Genomic DNA, 24,285 nt, shown 5'->3' with positions numbered 1-24,285 from the left:
CTTACAACCATTTGTAACTGCAGGTCCAGGAGCTCTGACTCCCTCTTCTGCCTCCCTGGTCACCAAGCACACACATGGTACACAAATATGTAGACAAAACATTCATACACATAAAATACAAATATAGATAGATAGATAGATAGATAGATAGATAGATAGATAGATAGATAAATTAATGAAAAATAAACACATGATCTGAACTGGTAAAAACAAAAACAAATCAAACTCTTTCATTTTCCTTTTCAATCTGGAGATGAAAGATACAAAAGTCCTAAAAGTGGACTAGGATGTAGTTTAACGGCAGAGCACTTGCCTTACAATCCCCAGTACTACCAAATAAAATTCCTCAGCTCCTCAAACCTAAATCCAGGATGTGTGACATCTTGCTAGTACTCTTTTAATGTCCTCATTAGGACCCTATTTTGAAAACATAATTCTAAACACATGAGCCTTGGACACCGAACCAGAGTCTCCTGTGAAGAGGTGTACATATGAACGTAGGTTAAAAAAGAAATAATACTTCTTTAAAATATCCAAGTTATTGTCCAATCTGGGAGAGAGATCAGAATTCCTCTTCTCTTGGCTATCCTTAACGACTTCAATCTGAAAAAATGAAAATAAAAGTTCAATCATGTCTATGTAGGTACAGTACTTTCTCAAATATATCTAATACCAAATTAACTTCAATCCTAACTTTGAAGGTAAACTGATAGAAAACACTATATTTTTTTAAAACTTATTCCCCAAGGATACATGCCAAGACCCTCAAGGATGCCTGCAACTGTGGACGGTACTGAATCCTCTATGTACTGCACTTTTCCATAGATATATATGCATGATAAAGAAATGTCATTTATAAATTTATAAAATAAGATTAAAAATAATAATGCATAATAAAATATCTCTTATAATAAAAATTATATAATTATATATCTTTTTTCTCTAGAATTTTCCAGTTAATATTTTGAACCACCATTGACCACAGGTAGCTAAGACTGTGAAAACTGAAATGAGTAAAGTACTGTGCACATCAAGAAACCAATAGAAGCTGGGCATAGCGGCACATGTCTAACCTCAGCACTCTGAAAGCAGAGCAGGTAGATCTCTATGAGTTTGAAGCCAGCCTAGTCTACATGTTGAGCTCCAGGACAGTTCAAAATAAGGGAGGGAGGGAAGGAGGGAAGGAGGGAGGGAGGGAGGGAGGGAGGGAGGGAGGGAGGGAGGGAGGGTAGAAAGAGAAAAATTAAAAGGAAACAAATAGATGTGTTTCCTGCATCCTGAGTCAATTTCTGCACTACCCATGATAAACTGGACTCTATCCTTCATACTTACAGTGCCACACTTATTCATGAAAGAAAGCACTATCTGTAGAAAGATAAAGCATTGCTTAGGTGGGTGGAGGTGGGCAGTATGAACAAGAACTGGAACAAGAACTGGAACTGATCAGCAGAGATGATTCTGAACTTGAGCCAGGACTTTAAGAAATACTGCTCACACACTGGGACTATGCCAATACTTCAATTAAACACAAGGCAGCAGATTTTTCTTGTACGTGTAGGTTTTCAAATGTACAAGGTCAGTGTAATGAATGGAAAACATGCCTAAAATCCCCATACTAATTCCGCAATTATAGCAGCACAGCCAACTTTGAATTCGTTAATTAATTGTACTTACTTTACTTAATTGCATGTTGCTCTGAGCTTGAGTCTGTCTCCAAGACTTCTTCGCTGGTAGGGAAATGTAAAATAACGTTAGACCAGAATTAAAGTCAACACTTTTAATGACAACATGGGTGTGTGTTTATTGAAAAGAAACCGAATGCTTCAATATATTTGTTAGTATTTTAAATCACTCTACAGAAGACAGCAATTGGTTAGATGTCTATATAAATCCAACTTTTTATGGAATATCATTTTGCTATATACTACCCATTTCCTCATTAACCACACAATCGCCTACTTGCCAAAAGAAAGGGGTGTTAAGTAGTCCCAATTATGCAATTATGTTTATACTTAGTATGCATTCTGCCACACAAACATTCCATCAGATTGTACTTCACTTGCTAACTGGATCAAAGACTTCTTTGAATCATACATAGCTCTACATGTATGAGACCAGGGAAGACCAGGGGAGGGTACTTGGGGAGGGTAGTGAAAAGAACAAATTATGGGGCTGGCAAGATAGTTGATCAAGTAAAAGTGTTACTGCTAACCCTAATGAGCTAAGTTTGCTCCCCAAGACCCATATGATGGCAGGTGAGCAGCAACCCCAGTAAACTATCCTCTGACCTCCATATGTGTACCATGACACACACACACAAACACACAAATGCAAATAAATTATGTATGAAAAGCCATAATGAAATTCATTGCTTTATATATTAACTTCAAAATTAATAACAAAAAATCCAAGTTGAACCTAGTAAATATAGCATTCAGCATTTATTTGGCACTTACCCCAAGCAGGCCCCGAACTAAGCCCAATGGTTTGTTTTCTTTTTTCATTCTCAAGTCTACACTAAGCGATGGAGAACAGTATCTATCTCATCTTACAGGTAGCACTAAGACTAATACCTTGTTCAGGAAGTAAAGGCGGTATTTAAACCCACACATGTTTCTAAATACTACATAAAGGATTTCCAAAATAATTGATAAAATGATCATAAAAAACCCCTTCACCAAAATTCAAAGTTTTACTCTTTATTTTTAAACAGTAAATTTCCAGCACTGGGAAAAAAACAGGGTGTAGGGTGAACTGGGAATATAGCTCAATGACAGAGCACTTGCCTAGCATGTGTTCAGTTCCCAGCACTGACAAAAGATGTTTTCACAGAAACAAGCAAGTAAAGGGCATGGGCAAATCAAAGAATATATAAAGTTCCAAATCCTGAAAGCTGTTACCTGAGTACTGGCCTCAGCATGGCAAAAGCTCTCCTTGGCAAAAGCTAATGGCAGACACATTGAGGAAGTGGATGGTCTTTCATAGTCTTATAAAATGTGTACTTCACTGCCATTCATTAAAAAGTATTGACATATGCAAACTATATATAACTACATATTAGACTTAGTGTGAGTTACCATATAAAATCAGTTTTTTGATAAGGACTGATGTGCCTCACTTTAAAGATATCTAACATACAAAGATCCAAACTTATTCCTAAAGGTAAATTATGGGTTGTTTGCAAACACACAGAGGTAGAAAAGGGTATGTGTGTATACCTCCATAACACACCTTTTTCTCCAAAGCGAGGTAACTATACTCATTCTTTTAACAATGTAGAGACCTACAAAATGGCTAAGCACCTGTGTGATGTGACAAGCTACTTTCTGTGTTTGGGGATATGCAAAGGTGACTTGCACACAGATCCTGTCCTTGCAGAGTGTCCTGTCTAGCAAATGCAACAGGAAACAGAGAAGTTGGCTGCAGCTGAGAAGAAATAAGGAAGCTTGTTGTTACATGAGACGGACACCTGCTTGAGCCAGGCTGCAGGGGACAAGCACAGGACAGAGAAAAGCATGTCTAGAGGAGGCGGCCTAGAGATAGGAACTAGCAACGAGGCAATGGAGCAATTCGGCAAAAGCAGTCCAGAGAAACAGCAATCTATGCAAACTCCACAGGGTAAGAGAAAAGGAAACAAGGAGAGTGTGGCAATGGGAGCCAAAAAGACTATTGCCAAGGCCATGGGTGATGCTACCTTAGACTCAGAAAGTGTCAATAAAGGAAGTAATGGTGGGAATCAATAGACGCATAAAAGGCATATTTAGTGACAAAAACGATGGTATAGGAGTGAGCAGGAAGAACTAAATTCGGACAAATGGGGCCATCATAGTACCAATCAACAAGATGAGGAAGAAAAGATTTACAGAAGAGATATATTCTTGTAGGGTTGGTGAGAATGTTTCCTATGGGAAATTCCATGTGACAAATACCAGTCTGAAGCATAGGTGACAAAGCTAGACTATAAACAGAGCTTTCGGAGCCCAAGCATAGCTTCCACTTTATTCCTCAATGGCACTGCCCTTCCACAACTTCCCTCCGTTCTCAATGCGAATTCATCAAACATCTTATGCCATCCTGCTCTTTTCCAGGCACAATGCCAGGTGGAAGATTCAGTTTGATGAAAAGCGGGGGGGGGGGGGGGAGCAAAAATAGAATAAAAAACCAGTTTGACTCATTTTGATGAAAAAAAATTAGCACACAATTTGATTTGGTCAATTACTTGGTTTACCAATTCCAAGTTTTGAAAACTTGTCTGAAATATGTTATTATATCCTGCATTACCCACAGATAATCAGTAGGGTAAATGTTCAGAAGATTCACAGCATAAATGGTGATTTGGTTTCATTTACAAACCATGAAGGATGATGGGGAAAATCGCCTCTCCCAGCCATTTATTCACTAAGGTGTCTTCTCCCTCATAAATACACCAAGTAGTCTTAAGCTGAAGCAAATCCAAGCTATTCCCAACAAATATCTGGATATGAGTGGTGTGAGTCTTTAAAGTGAAGAAAACCCTGATTCACATTAATTTCACTAAACTCTTTCTTTTTAAGATGTATTTTTATTTACTTTGAATTATATCTATGTGAGTGTAGGTAGGCAGGTGAGTCTATTGGTACCCACAGAGGCCAAAAGAGGGCATTAGATCCCCTGGAATTACAGGTTGTTGTGAGCTGCCATGTGGATGCTGGAAAGTGAACCGGGGTACTCTGGAGGAGCAGGGAGTACTCTTAACCACTGAACCATCTCTCCTGCCTCCTCTCTCTTTTGGTTAAGTGGTAGTTTTGTGAAAGAAAATTGACTTTGGAAGCATACTTTATTCTTTACACAGTCATTTTTTAAGGGAAATTCAATGTCAAAAGAGAATAATGGATGGATGGTATGAAAAAATAGATAAAGTTATTTGAAGGTAGAATTCATGAATGAACTGCTGCTGTTTTTATGTGCCAAACTGGTTTTTCACGTGTACAAACTCATAAACTCTACTGATGATAAGTAATATAATAAAGATGGGTACCTTTTGAAAAAAGTTTACATGCTTGAAAGAAAGAATATCCAACTCCCACTGCAGAAAGAAAGTGTAATGCCATTAAATAAGAATATGAGAAAGAAAGAAAAATGAAATAATACAAAACAAAATTTTACTTGAATGACTAATGACATGAATGGGTCTTGGACAGCCTGGTCACGAACCAAAGTTCTCTGCTTCAGGAAGACTTAAGCTTTGGGGGATCTGCTAAGAAAGGAGATTTAATCAGAAGGAAGAGAGAGTCCAATTTATTGAGTAATTGTCATTTTCTGCTTTTTGTTTCACTTTCTCATTATAATCACCTCTTAAATCAGAAGGTATTTGTCCCTACTTTACAAAGACACTGAGTTAACAGTGGGTAGCCGCCCAAGGTCACACAGCTAAAGTATCCAGAAATCGAACTGATATCTACTTTGTGCTTAGAAATATCAACTGTTGTGTTTAGTCAGCTCATTGTGTTACTGCTATTCTTTTACTTTTTTCGTTACCTTTGATATTTCCAGTATCTTGGTATGTTTTTTAATATAGTCAACATTATTCATTTACACCATTGCTCACACAGTCTTATTTTGAGTATATGTATGTATTTTGGAATTACTAACCATATAACTTCCATGGCACTTGTAATTTGACCCATGCTGGAGATGAGTTGTATTTATTCATTACCTCTGGTTCAAGCTTCTCTGCATTTCAACGTAGTTTCATACACTAGTAAAATGACTGATTCAATTTAGGTCAAAGAGAGTAAATTTATTCATATGTTCACCTCTCTTGCTAACCTAACTTGCACAAAAGGTCAAAACTGCTCTCTCCCCAAAAGCTGCAGAGATAGCTCCAAGAAACCCTTGCGGAATTAATTCTTATTTTCGCACTAATTCAACACCTTTATAAGAATTACTATTTTTCCTATAGAACTTAGAAAGGAATGGGAGAGTACACAATAAAATAGACTTCAAGGAGTAAAACATAAAAATGGAATCTGTAACAAGAAATTACTAACACAAGTAGCATTTACTGGCATCAACCTATTATATAAAACACTCATATGCAAGGATCACATAAGGTACAGGTATCACAAACTGAACTGGACTTTCGGGTCTATCTTTTATGTCCTTGGAATCAGCCTGTTGGTTCTCAACTATACTTGGAATACTTTCAAGCTTGAGTTGTACAGTCTGCATTTGAGCCTACAGATTACATAATAATAGCTTACTGGAGTACCAATGAGTATTATGCTTGTAACTACATGTATGCAAATATAAGTTTCATGTCCTTTTCTCTAACTGCCGAGGAAAAAAATTAAAGTCTGATGCTGAAAACTTGTCATACTCATTTCTCAAGCTACAATACTCCATGCTGAGGTATCCATCATCTGACGCAATTCAGTGTTACTACTATGGTTTATGAACATAAAGGAATCTCATTCTGACCTCTGTCTTGTACAACAGCATTTAAACATGCACAAAGAGGCTAAAAGATTTTAAATTTATCAGTATTGAAAAAGAATTTAGTAGATATATTAACTATATCAAAAGAAACAATAGCAAGACCAAAAGAGAAATAAAATGTGAAAACAAGCTACTTTACCATGTTTAGGTGAAAGAAATATTGCTCTGGACCTCATCAAATTTTCAGGTGCAGGTATGACAAACTGAACTGGACTTTCAGATCTACCTTTTGAATTCTTGGAATCAGCCTGTTGGTTCTCAAATATACTTCGAATACTTTCAAGCTTGAGTTGTACAGTCTGCATTTGAGCCTACGGATTACATAAGAATTCTATAAGCTGGGGCTGGAAACAATGAGTCAGCAGTCAAGAATACTGGTTGCTCTTGAAGAGGACCTGGGTTCAAGTCCCAGCACCCACGTGACCACTCAGAGCCATGTGCAATTCTAGTTTTTGGATTATCCAGCTCCTTCTTTTAGCTTCTGTATACACCAGGCATTGTACATTGTATACATCTATACACACATGCAGTTAAAACACACACACACACACATAATAAAATATAAAATTATATGAACTGCTAGGCATAGTAGAGTACATTTTTGATTAAGGCACTAAGGAGACAGAGGTAAGTGAATCTCTGTGAGTTCAAGGCTGGCCTAGTTTACATAGCTAGTTCCAAGTCAGCCAAGGCTACATAGCCAGGCTTGTCTCAAAAAAACATGAAATGAACTAAAATGAAATAAGTCATAAAGACTACTATTAAATTCTTCAGATACAATTTTAAATTTTAATTTCAGTACTGGGGAGATGGCTTAGTCTGTAAAGCGCCTGCTATGTAATCATGGAAACCTGAGTTCAGAACCCGAGCAGTCATATAAAATCCAGGCAAGGTAGGAACTTCTATCACCTCAAGGCTGGGATAGCAGAGACAGGAGTGTCTGTCCCTGGAGCTCACTGGCCAGCCATGCTAACTGAATCAGCGAGAGCTCCAAGTTCACTGGAAAATGTCTCAGCATAAGGAGAGTGACTAAAAACCATCTTGAGGGTCAACTTTGGGCTTCCACCAGTGTGCACATGTGTACATGCTCACACAAACATGTAGATGCACACGTGTACATACCCACACAAGCATGTAGATGCACATGTGTACATACCCACACAAACATGTAGATGTACATGTGTATACATACCCACAAGCATTTAGATGAATACATGTACATACCCACACAAGCATGAACATGCACACATGTACACAACCACACAAGCATGTACATGCACACGTGTACACACCCACACAAACATGTAGAGGTACTGCATACCAAATAAATTAATATGTAGGTATCGAAGCGATATATCTTTAGATTATAGTCTAGAAGAATAATTGTTTTAATTGCTGTTTAAGGACTAGGGAGATGGTTCATTGGGCAAAAAGATTTCTACACAAGAATCCAAAGAACCCATACACAAAGTGGGGCATAGCACGTGAATACTCTGGTCTCTGTATGTCATGTGCTCACACGTACATGCACACATACAAATACAAACATATAACACAAACACAGAAACAACTTATTTTGAACTTAAAATATAACTAGAACAAAATTAGGAAAGAAACAGAACAAATTAGTGTATTCTCTATGTAAATATAAAACCAAAGTCCCAATATAAACAAACTGAGGGAAAAATGTAGAAATCATAAAACTGGACATAACACTCTACTCCACTTAAGGGCCTCTCTCTGAGGATATAGAACAAAATGTACTTGAAAACTCCATAGCACATTTGAAAAACTTAAAAATAATAGAGTCAGACTATAAGAGTCAGCGCTCAGGAGGTCAGAGTTCCAGGCCAACCAAAGGCTATACGTGAAACCCTCCCTGTCTCAAGCAAACAAATAAATAATATGACAATAATAGACTCAGAGCTCATGGTGAAAGTTAGTCATACATATACAGCCCACGCATGCCTTTGGATTCTTTGATACTTGACAGGGGCACTACTATCATCCCTCAATCCTCTTGAGAGAGGACTGTGGATATATCCCCACAGCTGACTTTATATCAGGACACTGTGGGGTAGTAAACCCTTATCCCATGGTAATTAGTTTGTGTGTCTTTGAATAAATGTTTCTCACCTTTAATTCAGAAGAAAGGCGCACATCAAATTCATATTGCAAATTCTCAATATCATAATTGATAAAGGGCACAGCCATTTGAAGGAAATTTTGCACATCCTGAAGGGCTTTCTGAGCATCTTCTTTAGTCTGAAACTGATCCATTCCCTGATTAGCCAGAAGGCATTCTCCTTGATCACAGCACTGACGTGCCTGATGAGGAAAATCGTAAAAATCAGAGCAGCAAATGTAAGAATGGATAAAGGGGATGAGGGTTTGCCAGTAAGAGAGCTGTCTTGGGCTGGAGAGACAGCTCAGTGGTTAAGAGCACTGGCTGCTCTTCCAGAGGACCCAAGTTCAATTCCCAGCACCCATATGGTGCCTCACAACTGTCTGTAATACCAGTTCCAGGGACCCAGCACTTTTACACATATATACATGCAGAGAAAACACCAATGCACATAAAATAAAGATAATTAAATCATTTAAAATGTTGAAAAGGGAGCTGTCTATCTTTTTTTTATTATTACAACTTAGTGGAGGGGAGGGGAATGTGAGTGGCTGTGCAAAGCACATGCAGGCCACACACACATGTAGAAGTTGGAGGACAATTTGGTGGGAGACAGATCTCTCCTTCCAGCAGGTGCATTCTCGGATTCGACTCTGGTTATAACGCCCGTCAGCAAGTGCCTTTACTCACTGAACCACCTGTGTGCTGGAGCTTATCTGTCAATAAGAATTGCTTTCAGAGGCCAGCCTTGATGGCACACAATTTGAATCCCAACGCTCAGGAGGCAGACGCAGGTGGATCTCTATGAGCTGAATCCAGCTTGGTCTATAGAGTGAGTTCCTAGCCAGCCAGAGCTACATAGTGACACTCTGTTGCCATTAGAAAGAAAAGAAAGAAAGACAGAGAGGGGGGAGGAAGGGGGAAAGAGAGAGAAGGAGGGGGAAGGAGGAAAAGAAAGAAAGAAAGAAAGAAAGGAGGGAGGGAGGGAGGGAGGGAGGGAGGGAGGGAGGGAGGGAGGAAGGAAGGAAGGAAGGAAGGAAGGAAGGAAGGAAGGAAGGAAGGAAGGAAGGAAGGAAGGAAGGAAGGGCTTTCAGAGGTGTTAATAAATGGTATCTGGTGTTGCCCCCAGAAGCTCTGATTCAGTAGCTCTGGGCTGCCAGGCAGTCATTCATATTATTAAAGCACTCCACTGATTGCTGATGCACAGCCAAGGTTGGGAAACACTGCATTTATTTCGTAACTAGTAATTTCTTCTGCAGCAGGTGTCTGACCATTTTCTCAGTTGCATGTTATTTTCTACAAATCAATAACTGGAATATGAAACTCCTAGTAAAATATGAAGTGTAATAGCAATGCTTAATGATTGCCAAGAACAAGAATAAAGGGTGGGGTTTTTCTGAACCAGGAGAAGAGATGTGCAGATTAGCACGCTCAGTGCAGATGCGATGCTGACAAATGGGACTGCTGTTTACATTCTGCATTGCCATTACCAGGTCTTTTCATTCACTGCTTAATCACAAAAGAGTTCTGACCCACAGGCATGGCAGAAGAATTTTTCAGTCACCAGTTAATTCTTAGTGCCGAACTATGAAATGTGGAAGGAATTTCAGGCTTCTGCAAAACGTCCCCTAGGCTTTTAAGTACTCTAACTGCAGAATAGCACCAAGTTTCGGAGATAGACTTAAAATAGAAAGGAAGCCATCACTGCCATGGTCTCCACATTGAGAACAGGACAAAATCAGTACTCCACGGAATCTGCCACGAATAGTACATAGGGAGATAGACTGAAATCTATAAGCAGGCTCCGTCCTTAAGACCTCTGGCAAATTTAAATCCAAAGCTATGGCCCCTGACCCCTTGTCCTTTGAAGAAAAAGATACTATAAAACGTATGGCCAAGTAGATGGGAATAGGAAAGGTGTAGAGTAAGGCATATGGGCAAGAATGTGAAAATTAGAGAACCCAAGAAGAAAAAAATGATCTTTCTCGGAAATGAGGCATTTTCCACGCTATTACCTGCTGCAGGAGCTTGTGCATTTTGAAAGTCCTGCTCAGCTGTACCCGCTTTGCTCTGATCTCATTAACCAAACTATCAGAAAGGTAGCGAAGCTCATTGCATCTCTGGCAGATTAAATCAAGTGCATAGTGGTGATTTGAGGCAAGCTTGTGGCCATGTAGTATCACAAGCCGGGCCTTGGCTAACAGCTCCTGATTGGAAAGAGGGGAGAAAAATCAGGACTGGATGATCTCTGCTCTTAGAGCATTGGGGGGGGGCGCAAAAAAATCATTAAAGATTACATTTGGCAGGGAAAATAAATTGCCATAAAACATGATGTCATGTCATTTTTCTGCATTCAGTAAAATAGCACACACACACAAACAAAATAAAAAACCTCACACTGATAACGATTAGCTACAACTGGCATTAAGCATCAGAAGTGCAAGCGTTTCTGGATATAAAATGAAAGTCAGCTGCACCATTCCACTCAGGATATAGATCGCCTTCTAGTGTGAAAAGACATAAAACAGAAGCACATACAGCGCCCAGCATAAAGTAAACACCAGCCGAATGAAAGCTAATCCATTTCGATCTTAATTCAAGTTGTCCCTCACCTAAGCGCTCTGGCTGTACCTAAAGTGAATAGCAGAAGGGACTCCCATGACTTCACTTCCATTCTGTCAACTACTGACTCCCATAGCACAGTGACTGAAACATGGTAGCGACATAATGTTCCCCAAAGCAAAATAAGGCAAACTGAAGCCCAGATGAGGCAGTGACTGGCCTTCCTAGCTATTGGGAAACCCACAAAAAACAGAGTTGCTTTTTTTAAATGCGCCAGACATTCAATCTTACATATGAAAATACCACCGTCCTAGTCAGGTTTAATTGCCAACTTGACACAGCCTAGAGCAGTGGTTCCCAACCTGTGGATCACAACCCCTAGGGGTGCCAAAGAAGCCTTTAGCGGGATTCACTGAAGACAATTGGAAAACATGGGTATTTGCATTATTATTCATAACCGTTATGAAGTAGCAATAAAAATAATTTTATGGTTAAGGGTCACCAGAACGTGAAGAACTGTATTAAAGGCCACAGCATTAGGAAGATTGAGAACCACTGAACTAGAATGAGCTGAAAGCCTCAGCTGAGGACTTTCCCAGATCGGATTGTCTGGGCATGCTTGTGAAGGACTGTCTTGATTACTAATTGATGGAGGAGGCCCCGCCCACTGTGGTCAGTACCATCCCTAGGCAGGTGGGCCTGAGCTATCTAAACTAGCTGAGGGTGAGCCAGGGAGGAAGGGAGCAAGCAACATTCCTCAGTGGGGTTTTCTTCCGATTTCTGTCCTGGCTTCCCTTAAAGACAGACTATGACCTGGAACTTTAAGCCGAACAAACCTTTTCTTCCCCAAATATGCTTTTGCTCAGCCTGTTTTATCATAGTAATGGGAAAAAAACTAGAACCACTACTGAACTGGGGGCTTAAAAATGGCAGGTTCTGGGCCATACGTTTAAATCACATTGGAAATAAGTATTCAAAACAAATAAAGCCCCTGGCTTCAAAGTCAGGTTGCCCTCTCTGTCCACTCTGTCTGTCGTGGGGAGGTGTCAAGGGCAACACAGCACAGAGGGCCACACGCCTAACTCCTTTACTGGTTACTGCAACTTCCCGACCTCGGCTGCCAGTTGCACATGCATGTGGTTCAATCATGACTTCGTTTTCTAAGACTAGATCTATGAAAGCATTGCTTTGCTGTCACATACAAGGCAGGAGAGCAAAGGTAGTTTACTAAGTATTAAAGTCACGAATCTAAGCTCTAGAATTAACAAGAATGCTGACAACTGCTTTTCCGTTGAGTACATAATAATATCTAGGGGCTATACTAAGCACTATCTATACATCTAGAGAAATCCTCACCCATCACTCTCCAAAGAAGGTCATTTTACTTCCAAGTTCTAGAAAAGGGCATTGAAGCCTAGAGATCAATTCACCCAAGGTCCAACAGCTACTCAGACTGAAAAGAGCTGTCTGTGTGGATCTGGGATTGATTCAACTACGTATAATGAACATTAGACAATCCATAGTCTTATATCATTCCATAAGTTCCATATACAAAATAACTCTTTTTTGAGGCAGGGTCTCATGTAGAATAGGCTGGCCTAAAACTCGCTATGTATCTGCGGCCCCATTATGTATCATTCTTGATAGACATCTTTTCCTAACGTCTCCAAGACAATTTAATCTCATTGTAGAGCCTACAACTTACATAATTGTATACAACTACATGATGCATCTGCAGTGTTATCCTAGGGCCACACTTAAAAACAGATTTAGGCTAGTATCGCCGTGTCAACTATATACTTATGACAGGTTAAGTATCATAAGCATGTATATTATGCCCCAGTAAAACATAAACAGAGAAAATACGAAAATGTAATCTTACCTGAGATTTTTCATCCAAGTTCTCTATTTTTTTAAGTTTTTGTTTTATCTGAGTTAAGTTCCCTGTTGTATCACTGAGTTCTCTTTGTTGATTTAATACAAATTCAATTTTAGTCATAACCTACAAGGAAGATATAAAGGTTTTAAAAGCATGTGAATTATTAAGAATTCACCTTTATGATTAATCTTACTGCAACTTGATATGCCATGTTTTGTTGATACTCATTAGAAGCCTTCCCTTTGCTGTATAAAGATGGAAGAGGAGTGGTTTGGGGGCAAAATGGGGCACTGGGAGAGAGGGACTGGAAGAGGAGGATGGGGAGAGAGGCTGCAGGGGGGATATAAAATTAATAGATAATTTTTTTAAAAAAAAGGAAAAAAAGAATTCACCTTTAGCAATGATCAGTTACATAAGAAATGCTATTAAACAAGAATGTCAATAGGAGAAAATTATACATATAGAAAATATGGTCAGCTATTTTGCTCACAGAAATAAATGTAATCTGTTAAGTTATAGCCTTTTAGACATCCATGCATACTTAATTATATATAAGATCACTGTGTACATGTGCAGTCATATATAGCAGACATACTTCTTTGTGACCTCTGGCCTCAAAACCACGCACAAGAAAGACAGAGAGAGAGAGAGAGAGAGAGAGAGAGAGAGAGAGAGAGAGAATACAACAGAGACAATAGCAAAAATCATAAGCCATGAAAATTCTAGAAATAAATGAATGAGAAAGGGAAAACTTGCTTTATCGAAGTTCCTATGGTAGATAAATAAATATGGAAAGATTATCACTGAAGGCTGCCAGAACAAAGACTGAGTCAGAAAAGAATCACCAGATGCTCTACGGACAATGCTGTGCACTCTATGGACAAATCCGAAGAGGAAAGCAGAGACTTTCCATCTTCTCCCCACGGACATACTCCTGGCTACAAGGAGAGAAAGAGCTGTGAAGCAGTGAAGAAATCCAACAGTGCTCGCACTGGTTCATCCAAATCCACACCAGCAAAGCGGGATAAGTGGACATTTCTGACCTCTAGATGTGACACGCTGAAGAGAGCACATCACTTCTGCACTATTCTAGTTGTCTACAGGTAGACAATCTCATCGCGAAAACACATTAAACAAACTCAAGATGAACAAATTCTACTTCCAAATTGGACTATATTTTTCAAAATATTAGCAATATAAATTTTTTTAAATCTAAAAATGTTCTATATCAGAGCTACAGTACTGAAAACAGCCTGGTATTGGCATAAAAACAGACAAGAGGATCAATGGAATCGAATAGAAGAATCGGATATTAATCCACACACCTATGAACACCTGATTTTTGAAAATAAGTAAAAAATATCAAATGGGAAAAAGAAAGCATATTTAACAAGTGGTGCTGGCATAACTGGATTTCAACATGTAGAAAAATGAAAATAGACCCATATTTGTCACCATGCACAAAACTCAAGTCCAAATGGATCAAAGACCTCAACATAAAGCCAGCCACACTGAACCTTATAGAAGAGGTAGTGGGAAGTATTGGCACAAAACACTACTTCTTAATATAACCCCAGTAGCACAGACACTGAGAGAAACAATTAATACATGTGACCTCCTAAAACTGAGACGCTTCTGTAAAGCAAAGGACATGGTCAACCAGACCAAACGGAAGCCTACAGAATGGGAAAAGATCTTCACCAACCCCACATCAGACAGAGATCTGATCTCCAAAATATACAAAGACCTCAAGATATTGGTCATCAAAAGAACAAATAATCAATAAAAATGGAGTGCAGACCTAAGGAGAGAACTCTCAACAAAGGAATCTAAAATGGATGAAAGACACTTAAGGAAATGCTCAACATCCTTAGTCATCAGAGAAATGCAAATCAAAACAACACTGAAATTCCATCTTACACCTGTCGGGATGGCCAGGATCAAAAACACTGATGACAACTTATGCTGGAGACGTTGTGGGAAAAGGGAACACTTCTGCATTGCTGGTGGGAATACAAGCTGGTACAGCTCCTTTGGAAGTCAGTGTGGCGATTTCTCATAAAATTAGAAAACAACCTTCCTCAAGACCCAGTAATACCACTTTTGGGTATATACCCAAAGGATGCTCAATCGTACTGATGGAATTAGAATAATGATGACAGATAATATAAAGGCCTTGTACTGTCATTGAATGTGGTGATTCTGATAACTACAATTCTGTAAAACAGTATTCTTACTATAAGAAAAGAATAAAGTATTTAGTAGAAAATAACCATCCCTATGGCATGTGGTATCTAAAGACCAATGGGCATTGTTTCCTTGGAAAAATATCTTTATAGCCTGAAAGCACTTTGTATTGAAAATGTTTGAAGGATGAACATGAAAGTAGAGAAAGACTCTGACCCTGTCACACTCGACACGTCAGTGCTTTGTCCCAGTAGAAGAAATGAAGGCTTGGATGCTAGCAGAGCTTTCCTTTGTTCCAAGCCAAGGCACTCATCGCCTTTATTCTCCCCAGGATGAAAACTGGCATGCTGAAAGCCTGGCCTTCTAACACTCATGAATAAGGGCCTCCATCACAAGGAAAGAACTGTTTCAACTGACCTCATGAAAGTCTTGCTCAAAATTCCACAGTTGCAGACACTGCTCCATTTTTAGCTGATGTTTCTCCCAAAATCCATCAAAAGCAGTTTCCATATCGTGCACTTGAGTCAGCAACCTTAACAAACAAAAGGCAAAGAATTATTTAAAAATAACCATTTGTGGGCCAGGTATGCAGCTAAACCTGGTCAGCTCCTTAAGATTTTAAACACTTCCCACCAACATGATATACTGTTCTGCCATGGGCCCAAAGTGACAGGGTCAAGTGAGCAGAGATTGAAATCTCTGAAACTGTAAGCCAAAATAAATACTTTCTCCATAAAAACAATAAAGAGTTAATGAATAAATGAATGAATTATGGGCAAAGGCCAAACCTAGTGGCACACACCTTTAATCTAATACTTAAGAGGCAACAGAATGCAGAGCTCTGGAAGTTTAAGTCCGGCCCAGTTTATATGGAATTTCAGGCCAGCCAGAGCTACATAGTGAGATCTTTTCTCAAAAAAAATAATTATAGGCAAAAATAGTCTATGACATTATGACACTTGGCTCAGGCAGAGAAAAATCAATGTCTGGGGAACGTAACTCTGCAAGCAAACTAATGTCTGCAGACTAACCCGAGAAGAAGTTCCCAGACTTCCAGAGGTCCAGAAATACTTTCATACCTAATAGCAACAAACAATGTAAAATTCCTAGTTTGAAACTATAAGTCCATTTTCAAAGAAGGGAGCACGTACTTATTAATAGTTCGCCAGTCACTGCTGATGTGCTGAGGACGTTCAAGACTTGAACTGACAGTTTCTCCAGTGTTAGGCACTTTCAGGTTCATGAGCAGAATTTTTCCTTCTTTGGTTACAGCTGTTAAGTCATTCTATATAAAGAACAACAGACATGTCAACCAGTTAGTAACCCAAGATGACGGATTTGAAGGGAATATACAGATAGAGAGGATGTATATAGCACAGGAGATACCAGCAATTCTAGCACAGCCTTCGCTTTGACAGTATTTCAGGACCATAGAATCTGCAAGTGTGAGGCTCTGTGGCCAGGGAGATGACTCAGTTGCTTAAAATGCTTACCCTCTGAAGCACGAAGGCCTGAGTTCAATATCCAAAACACATATTAAAAAAAAACAGGTGTGATGGTGTACATTTAGAATATGTGTGCCAGGGAGGTAGATCTAAACAGATCCCTGAGACTCACTGGTCAGCCAATAGAGCCTACTTAGTTCCAGGCTACTAAAAGACCCTGCCCCAGAAAACAAGGTAGGAAGCTGGGAAGATGGTTCAATGGTTAAGAGCACTGACTACTCTTCCAAAGGACCTGGGTTCAACTCCTAGCACCCACATGGGGGCTCACAACTGTCTAGAACTCTAGTTCCAGGGGATCTGACACACTCTTCTCGTCTCCATGGGCATTGCATAAGTATGGTGCACAGACAACAGGCAAGCAAACCATCCATATACATTATGAAACAAAATAACAAACAAAGGCAAAGTGGATGTCAAATGAGAAAGAATAACATCTTCCGGTCTCCACACACATGCATTGGCAAACACAGGGCATAAACACGCAAATGTCAGCTTCAAAGAAGCTCCTATCTTACAAACAGACTGGAGTCCCCAGCTGGCGAATTAGACATTACAGACAGAAGCACCAATCATGCTGTTTTGAGCTTCTTGCTACAGACAGTATTGGTTAGAAAGTTCTAACCAATCTTGTTCTATTCTGATAATATTTTTAATGTGCTCAGATCAAACCATATTAACACAATAACAACTACAATATCAGAAATCGTAAAGTTACAAAGCATATTTAATGCATATTCAGAAAAAATCACATACGTTTCTTGATAATCATTAATTATTACCAATCACTTTGTGCCTTAAATCTTATTTTAGTTCACATGTGAGTTTAAGTAAGCACATGCTTGGGACATCTATAAACACAGACATTCATCAGATATCTGAATGAGCCAAGATTTCCTTCAAAAGGTCCAAACAACTTACAAAGTTATGAGCAGATATTTGGCATAAAGAATAGGTAGTGTGGTAGAAAGGAAAAGATATGAGGCCCTAAGTTTAATTCCCAGCACCAAAAGAAATAAAAAATAAATAAAAATCACACTAATATTAATAAACCACAAACTATGTGCTAAAAACCTATTGCATGTATACTACATACTTATCTCATTACATCATCCCCACAGCTGCATACAAATTAGTCGTGCAAGCCAAGCCATGAGTGGTATCACATGCTTATACCTGGTGAAAGCATGAGAATCAGTAGTTCAAGGACACCTACAGCTGTGTGCTTAAAATCAGTCTAGGCTACAAGAAAGTCTGTCTCAAAGAACAACTACAAAATAATCATGAATCATTGTTAGCATCATCATCATCATCACCGTCGTCACCTTATTGCATATCGGGTTTTGCTTCTAGATTATGATGCAAACATTTGGTTTCTCACATCTTAATTTAAACATTGCACCTGGTATAGAACTTAAAACTGACAAGGCACCCAACATGCATTTTACGGGCAAGGGAGACAAATACTACGCTCAGCTGTCTGATTTCCCTTGACCAAATTTTCCTGCATTTTGAGGAAAGTGCCTCTAAAAGTCAAACTGCCAGAACTGCTCCTCTTCTATTCCAGGCAGAACTGAGTAGAACAAAGTCAATTCTTCCTGGAAAGATGTCTCAAGAGATGCACATGCGTCTCTTCTGGAAAACCCAGGTTCAGCTCCCAGCACCCACATGGTAGCAGGCAATCACCTAAACTCCAGTTTCAGGGGATCTGATGCCTTCTTCTGGTGTCTATAGGCACTAGGCACACATGTGGAGTACTAACATACATAGAAGCAAAATACCGAAACATATAAAGTCAAAATAAAAGAAAAAATATTTTTAATGTACCTTCCCTCTTCCCTATGTAAAACAAACATATTAAACTCCTTCCTGGAACAATAAATACCACGTGGCAGGATCACGCTATATAGTGATTTCCAGGTCACCCTGGGCTACATAGTGAGAACGTAGCTCACAAACCACCAAGGACATAGGATTGCAGTTTAGTGACAGGTTTTGCCTAACACTCAGAAGGCCCTCAATTCCATTCTTAATTCAACACAAAAAGACTTCAAGGAGCAGGATGATAGGGTAAAATCTGTGTGTTCTAAACAGACATACCTTCAACATCTGATACCTCTCAGCACGAACTGCCAGAATCTCCTGTATTGCAGGAATATTATCTGGTAGCTCTGTCTCAGCCAGCTCTGTTCCAAAGGATTGCAACATCTGAGCCACTTCCTTCACTGTAAGAGCAAACTTTTCTATAGCCTGGAAAAAGCCAGAGGATTTTTGATGGAAACTCTTAACATATCAAAATTTGATCAGTAATGTGTATTGCTCTATATATGGGAATAGACAACAGACATATATGCTACAAACTGTACTAGGAAACATTGGCGCTACCCCTGACAATTAATGCTGCTAACTCTGCATCTAAACCCCCAAGAGACTAAAAAGCAGACTTGAAATCCTTGAATGTGTATTTGTACATATCTGGACTCAGTCTCTGGACACTCACAGAAACTCTAAAATATGCCATGTGCTGAGTACTTTGCTGTATGGCCTTGAACATCAGTGTCTTTCTTCCCTTAGCAAACTCAGCACTTAACAAAACTGCTTTCTAATAAGTTCACTTCTAATGAGACATGAGACCAGCAATGTCAATCGACATTTATTAGTGTTTGTGATCAGCACTCCACAAAACATGATGATCTAAGGAGCTGGAGAGCAAGTGGTCACAATAGTTCATTGCAGGTACTGCCAAAGATCTGAAGTTGTTATCCCAAAGGTGCTGTTGCCCTAAAATGGCGAGGAAGGCTGCACTATTTTGTTCCCAAAATCAGTGCCTCGCGGAACACAGGGGCAATGCAGACATAATATAAACCATCTGTTTGGCAGGTATCTCAAGAGATTTGCTCTTTCATTTAAGGCAAGGCACTGCTCACTCTTAATGGTTCAACTTCACGTGAACACCTGAATTGCTGAATGAACCTACCAGACACATGGTTTGAATGAGGACTAAAAAAATGTGACCTGGTTTAGTGGCTATCATTATTTTCTTCAGAAGAGTTCTCATATCATGAGATTGTAAGTCAAGACACTTAAATCACAGGCTTTATTCTACCTGGGAGGCCACAGCCCTTACCTCTGACAAAACTAATAACTTTGGGAGTGCCACTAGACTGCAATGAATATACTTGCACTTTCTGAGGATCTCCATATACCAAGCAGCGAGTCATTTTGTATTCATTATCTCCCAAGATACCTATTAGGTAACATACTATCAATCTCATTTTGTAGATAGAAAAAAGACTTGGAGAGGTGATATATATTGTCCAAGATCTAAGTGCTAGGATTTGAACCCAAAGCCTTTGTTTCTTTTTTTCTACATAATCACAGGAAGGGGTAGGCAGAGATTCCTCTGCTTTTTCCCTAGGTCTCTCCTTCAGTTGCCATCCTTAGTGATTCTTCATCATTTCTAGAAATATCTTTGAGAAGAAAACCAAAAATGTTGAATGATATATGTATTTGAAAAGTAGGAGACCCAATATTGCTTTTCCCAAGTAGGAAAATTTCTAGATAGAATGAAGGATAGGCTCTACAGTAAGGGCAGAAGCAACATACATTTCTGAAGATGATCCATTCACTGTGGCAGTACTGCAAGGTGCCGCCTAACTCAGGGGTTAATTGCTTGTCATCAATGTATGTCAGCAAATCACTAACTGAGCTCAGCATAACAACCTATGTAAATAAGCAAGAAAGACACTGTTAACTGCCCTTCATGACAGCCCTCCATCAGACTGCAAAAGGAATTTCAGTCAACACTTAGCAGAGAATCATCCAGTTTAAAAACTTGAAACAGTTCTTTCCTGTGCATGCCCCCTCCCCTGGATGCATTAACCATCTTCAGATAACAACAGTTTTTATTTACAAAACATTTCTATCAACCAATATTAGCTTCTACAGAAACCCAAACACCCTAATTCATCTTTGTCTAAAAGGTTTCACTATTAATGAGCAATCTTATACACACATATACATGCAAATGTGTGTACATGCACACATGCACACACACACACACACACACACACAGAATTTCTGTGCTCAGAACACAGCAAAAGGACTTTATGTAGTAAGTTATGATTCAGGTATCAAATTTTATGAGCACTCTATTTAAAACAATAAAAACTAGCAAAGACTTATTTTCAAAATAAAAACCATGGTACTCCGGGCTAGCTAAGGATCATGGTATTTCAGATATATAAACCATACAATGTTCACAGAAAATAAAAATTCCTAAGTGTACACACACATAGATATATACATACATCTATAACATATAACACATATTTTTCAAAAGGCATTGCCTTGTTATAAGTTGCCTGAACTAGTCCTTTTTAACAGTAGAAGCAGATGGCTGAAAGACATTTCAGAATTAAATTTTTGAGAGACAAATTTTACTGTAAGTGTTACATGGACACATGCAAAACAAACAGTATAAGATACAGAACACATAAGCATTAGGAGGACCAGAGAGTCAAGCAATAATCTTACTGGTAGTTTCACCATAAAATCCTCCTGGCTAAATCGAAATCCAATGTCCGTGAAAGTCCTCTGAAGAAAACTGGTAGGGCGTAAAACCAGGACTAAGTGTAAGCTCCCGGGGAAAGAGGCCTATAGCAAGGAAGAACAAAAGAGTGAGCCGGAACACAATTGACACAACAAACTCCCAACTGAGCACAAATCAGAAGACATGTCATTGGAGGAAGCAAACTTCAAAGTTACAGAAGTCAATAAAAGGCCAACCTGTTTAAGTGACTGATGATAATATCTGAAAACATGGAAATAGAAATAAGAATGACATAGGGCTATTGGGTCAGATCCTTATAATGTTGCCAGGGTGGAATTTTCTAACAGAACACAAGCAGATCCTAACTTGCAAAGAATTAGGCTCTAAAGCTGTATCTTGAAATTAGTTTACTGTTTCTGATGTTTTCTTTCTTTTTAATTGATATATTAATATTAGGCTTATTCTTGTCAGAACTTACTATAATTTGATACATACATATAACATGTGATGATCACATCATTAATTAGCATATCTTTCACCCCAAACATTAGCATTTCTGTATCAGGAACTTTCTTTTTTTTAAAATATTTACTTATTTATTATGTATACAATATTCTGTCTGTGTGTATATCTGCAGGCCAGAAGAGGGCACCAGACCTCATTACAGATGGTTGTGAGCCACCATGTGGTTGCTGGGAATTGAACTCAGGACCTTTAGAAGAGCAGGCAATGCTCTTTACCACTGAGCCATCTCTCCAGCCCCCAGTATCAGGAACTTTCAAACTCTTCTAGTTACCTCATAATTACAGAGTGAAATTAACCCTGCCTCATAAAACACCAGAACTACTTCCTCCTCTTTAACTGTGCACCTAATATCCAGCCTCACTATATGTCTCTTTGTCTCTCCCTTCCCCTCCCTATACTAAGAGACTCCTAGTCTATGTTCCATTTCCAAGTGATCAGCTTTTGTAGCTTCTACCAATGAGGGAAACTATGAAATTGGCTGTTTTTCTGTGCCTGGCTCATTTTACTCAATAACATTTCCATCTCCAGTTCCATCCATGTTATCAAAAACAATGGATGCTATGTCATAGCTTTACAGCATGTATACATTTTTAAAGATTTACTTATTATGCATACAGTAGTCTGCCTACATGTATGCCTGCATGCCAGAAGAAGGCACCAGATCTCAATATAGGTGATTGTAAGCCACCATGTGGGTGCTGGGAATTGAACTCAGGACCTCTAGAAGAGCAGCCAGTGCTCTCAACCTCTCAGCCATCTCTCCAGTCCCCAACAGTTTATCTTTTAATCCATGGATGGATATGTTGCATGGTTCCACACACTGCCTATTATTGATAATGTTGAAATCAACATGGATATGCAGGTATCCCTTTACGATACTCATTTTAATTTCTTTGGACATCAGTGAGATTGTTGGATTATATGCTAATTGTATTCACAATTTTTGTGAAGAAACTGTTGTCCAATAATGATACTGATTCTCATTCCTACCATGTACAAGGCAGCTCTCCTGTCTTCATTTTTGTCAGCATGCTACTTTTGGTCTTTTGCATGTTAGTCATTCTAGCCTTATTGTGATTTGTGATGCTGATCATGTGTATACACCTGCTTGATATTTGTAGAACTTCTTTTAAGAAATGCTATTCATACCATTTACCAATTTTTAATTAGACAGGGCTTTTGAGGCGTTTTTTGTTTTGTTTGGCTACTGAGGTTGTTTTTTTTAATACTCTAGGTATTAACCCCTTAATGAACAGTTTAAAAATATTATTTCTGTTCTGTAGACTATCCCTGCATTGTGTTTATTGTTTCCTTTTTATACAGAAGTTCTTTTCATTAATTTAATCCTGTTTGCCTATTTATCTTATGCTTTGGGGTCCATATTTATAAATATAGCACACATCTGAAGAACCCACTTTCGTTAAAGTAAAATGAGAAAGGAAGGACTCGAACCCCCTAAAACTGGTTTCAAGCCAGCACCATAAACTCTATGTCCATATATACATACATAAATATAATATATCACTGATACCAATTCATTTAAGAATGCTTCCTATATTTTTTGCGAGTGTTAATAGTTTCATAGTTTTGAGATTTTGTATTTAGGTGTTTGATCCAATTTGATTTATTTTTTAATGTTGAAAGATAGGAAGCTAGTTTTGTTCATCTATGTACATCTCCACTACCATTATTATATATGCTCTTGGTTCTTTTTGCTGAAAACTGGTTGAAAATAAATTTCTGGGTTCTGTTCCACTCCATTGGTTTATGTTCCTGCCTTTAAGTCACAAAATTGCTGAATTTGAAGTCAAATTGTATTTATTTCCTGTAAAAATGAAAACAGATAATGGAGCAGCCAAATGGCTCAGTAGGTAAAGGCATTTGCTATGACCTGAGTTCCATCCCCAGAACCCACATGAAGTTGGAAGGAGAGAACTGACTCCACAGAGTTGTCAGTGCCTCACATACAAACACATATTATGCACATACACACCATAATAATAATAATAAATTTTATAAGAAATTTTAAATTTTAAAAACAGAATAAGGAGGCAAGTCCTTGTGATAACCGAAAAAAAAACAAAGGGAGCTGAAATATTATCTATACTAAACAACTGATGAAAACTGTATCATAAAATCACATTCTTGTTTTTATCCAAGGAAGTCTTATTTTCATTGCTATGTGAACACTCCATGCATTTAAATGAAAGATTATCAGGTACATACAGGCATTGAGAATACACCAATTAATTAAATGCTGTCCCTTCCAAGAAAATGACAGTTTAATAACTGAGTTTATTAGTAATCAGCACAGCATAGTAAGCCAAAAAATTAAAGAATTAGAATAATATACACAGGAAATAATATCACAAAATTATGAAACATGAGAGGGCCAAATAGCCTTTAAGAAAAAAGAGAAATTAATTGAATTAAAATGCCATCCAATTTTTTTCAGTATTTCCCCAGCTTCTAGAAA

General features: G+C 38.6%; 1 protein-coding gene across 3 annotated transcripts in view; it reads right to left on the bottom strand.

Annotated features, from left to right (window-relative positions):
• Positions 1 to 24,285, bottom strand: part of Mcf2 (MCF.2 cell line derived transforming sequence) — a 101,674-nt gene that overhangs the window by 39,416 nt on the left and 37,973 nt on the right. For 2 of the 3 annotated variants that reach the window (XM_050159643.1, XM_050159642.1), the window contains 11 exons: positions 21,269 to 21,388; positions 20,339 to 20,455; positions 18,833 to 18,982; positions 16,382 to 16,515; positions 15,648 to 15,762; positions 13,047 to 13,166; positions 10,618 to 10,809; positions 8,614 to 8,805; positions 6,617 to 6,788; positions 1,675 to 1,727; positions 521 to 603 (listed from right to left, as the gene is read on the bottom strand). In XM_050159643.1, the coding sequence (XP_050015600.1) occupies positions 521 to 603; positions 1,675 to 1,727; positions 6,617 to 6,788; positions 8,614 to 8,805; positions 10,618 to 10,809; positions 13,047 to 13,166; positions 15,648 to 15,762; positions 16,382 to 16,515; positions 18,833 to 18,982; positions 20,339 to 20,455; positions 21,269 to 21,388 (1,448 nt within the window). Of the gene's footprint in view, positions 1 to 520; positions 604 to 1,674; positions 1,728 to 5,017; positions 5,066 to 6,616; positions 6,789 to 8,613; positions 8,806 to 10,617; positions 10,810 to 13,046; positions 13,167 to 15,647; positions 15,763 to 16,381; positions 16,516 to 18,832; positions 18,983 to 20,338; positions 20,456 to 21,268; positions 21,389 to 24,285 lie in introns of all 3 variants that reach the window. The other variant, XM_050159641.1, reaches the window with a different exon arrangement.

This window comes from Alexandromys fortis, unplaced genomic scaffold, assembly GCF_014885135.2.
Source record: "Alexandromys fortis isolate MF-2015 unplaced genomic scaffold, M_Fortis_MF-2015_v1.1 scaffold_95, whole genome shotgun sequence".
Classification (NCBI taxonomy): Eukaryota; Metazoa; Chordata; class Mammalia; order Rodentia; family Cricetidae; genus Alexandromys; species Alexandromys fortis.
This window is presented reverse-complemented; position numbering and strand designations above follow the sequence as displayed.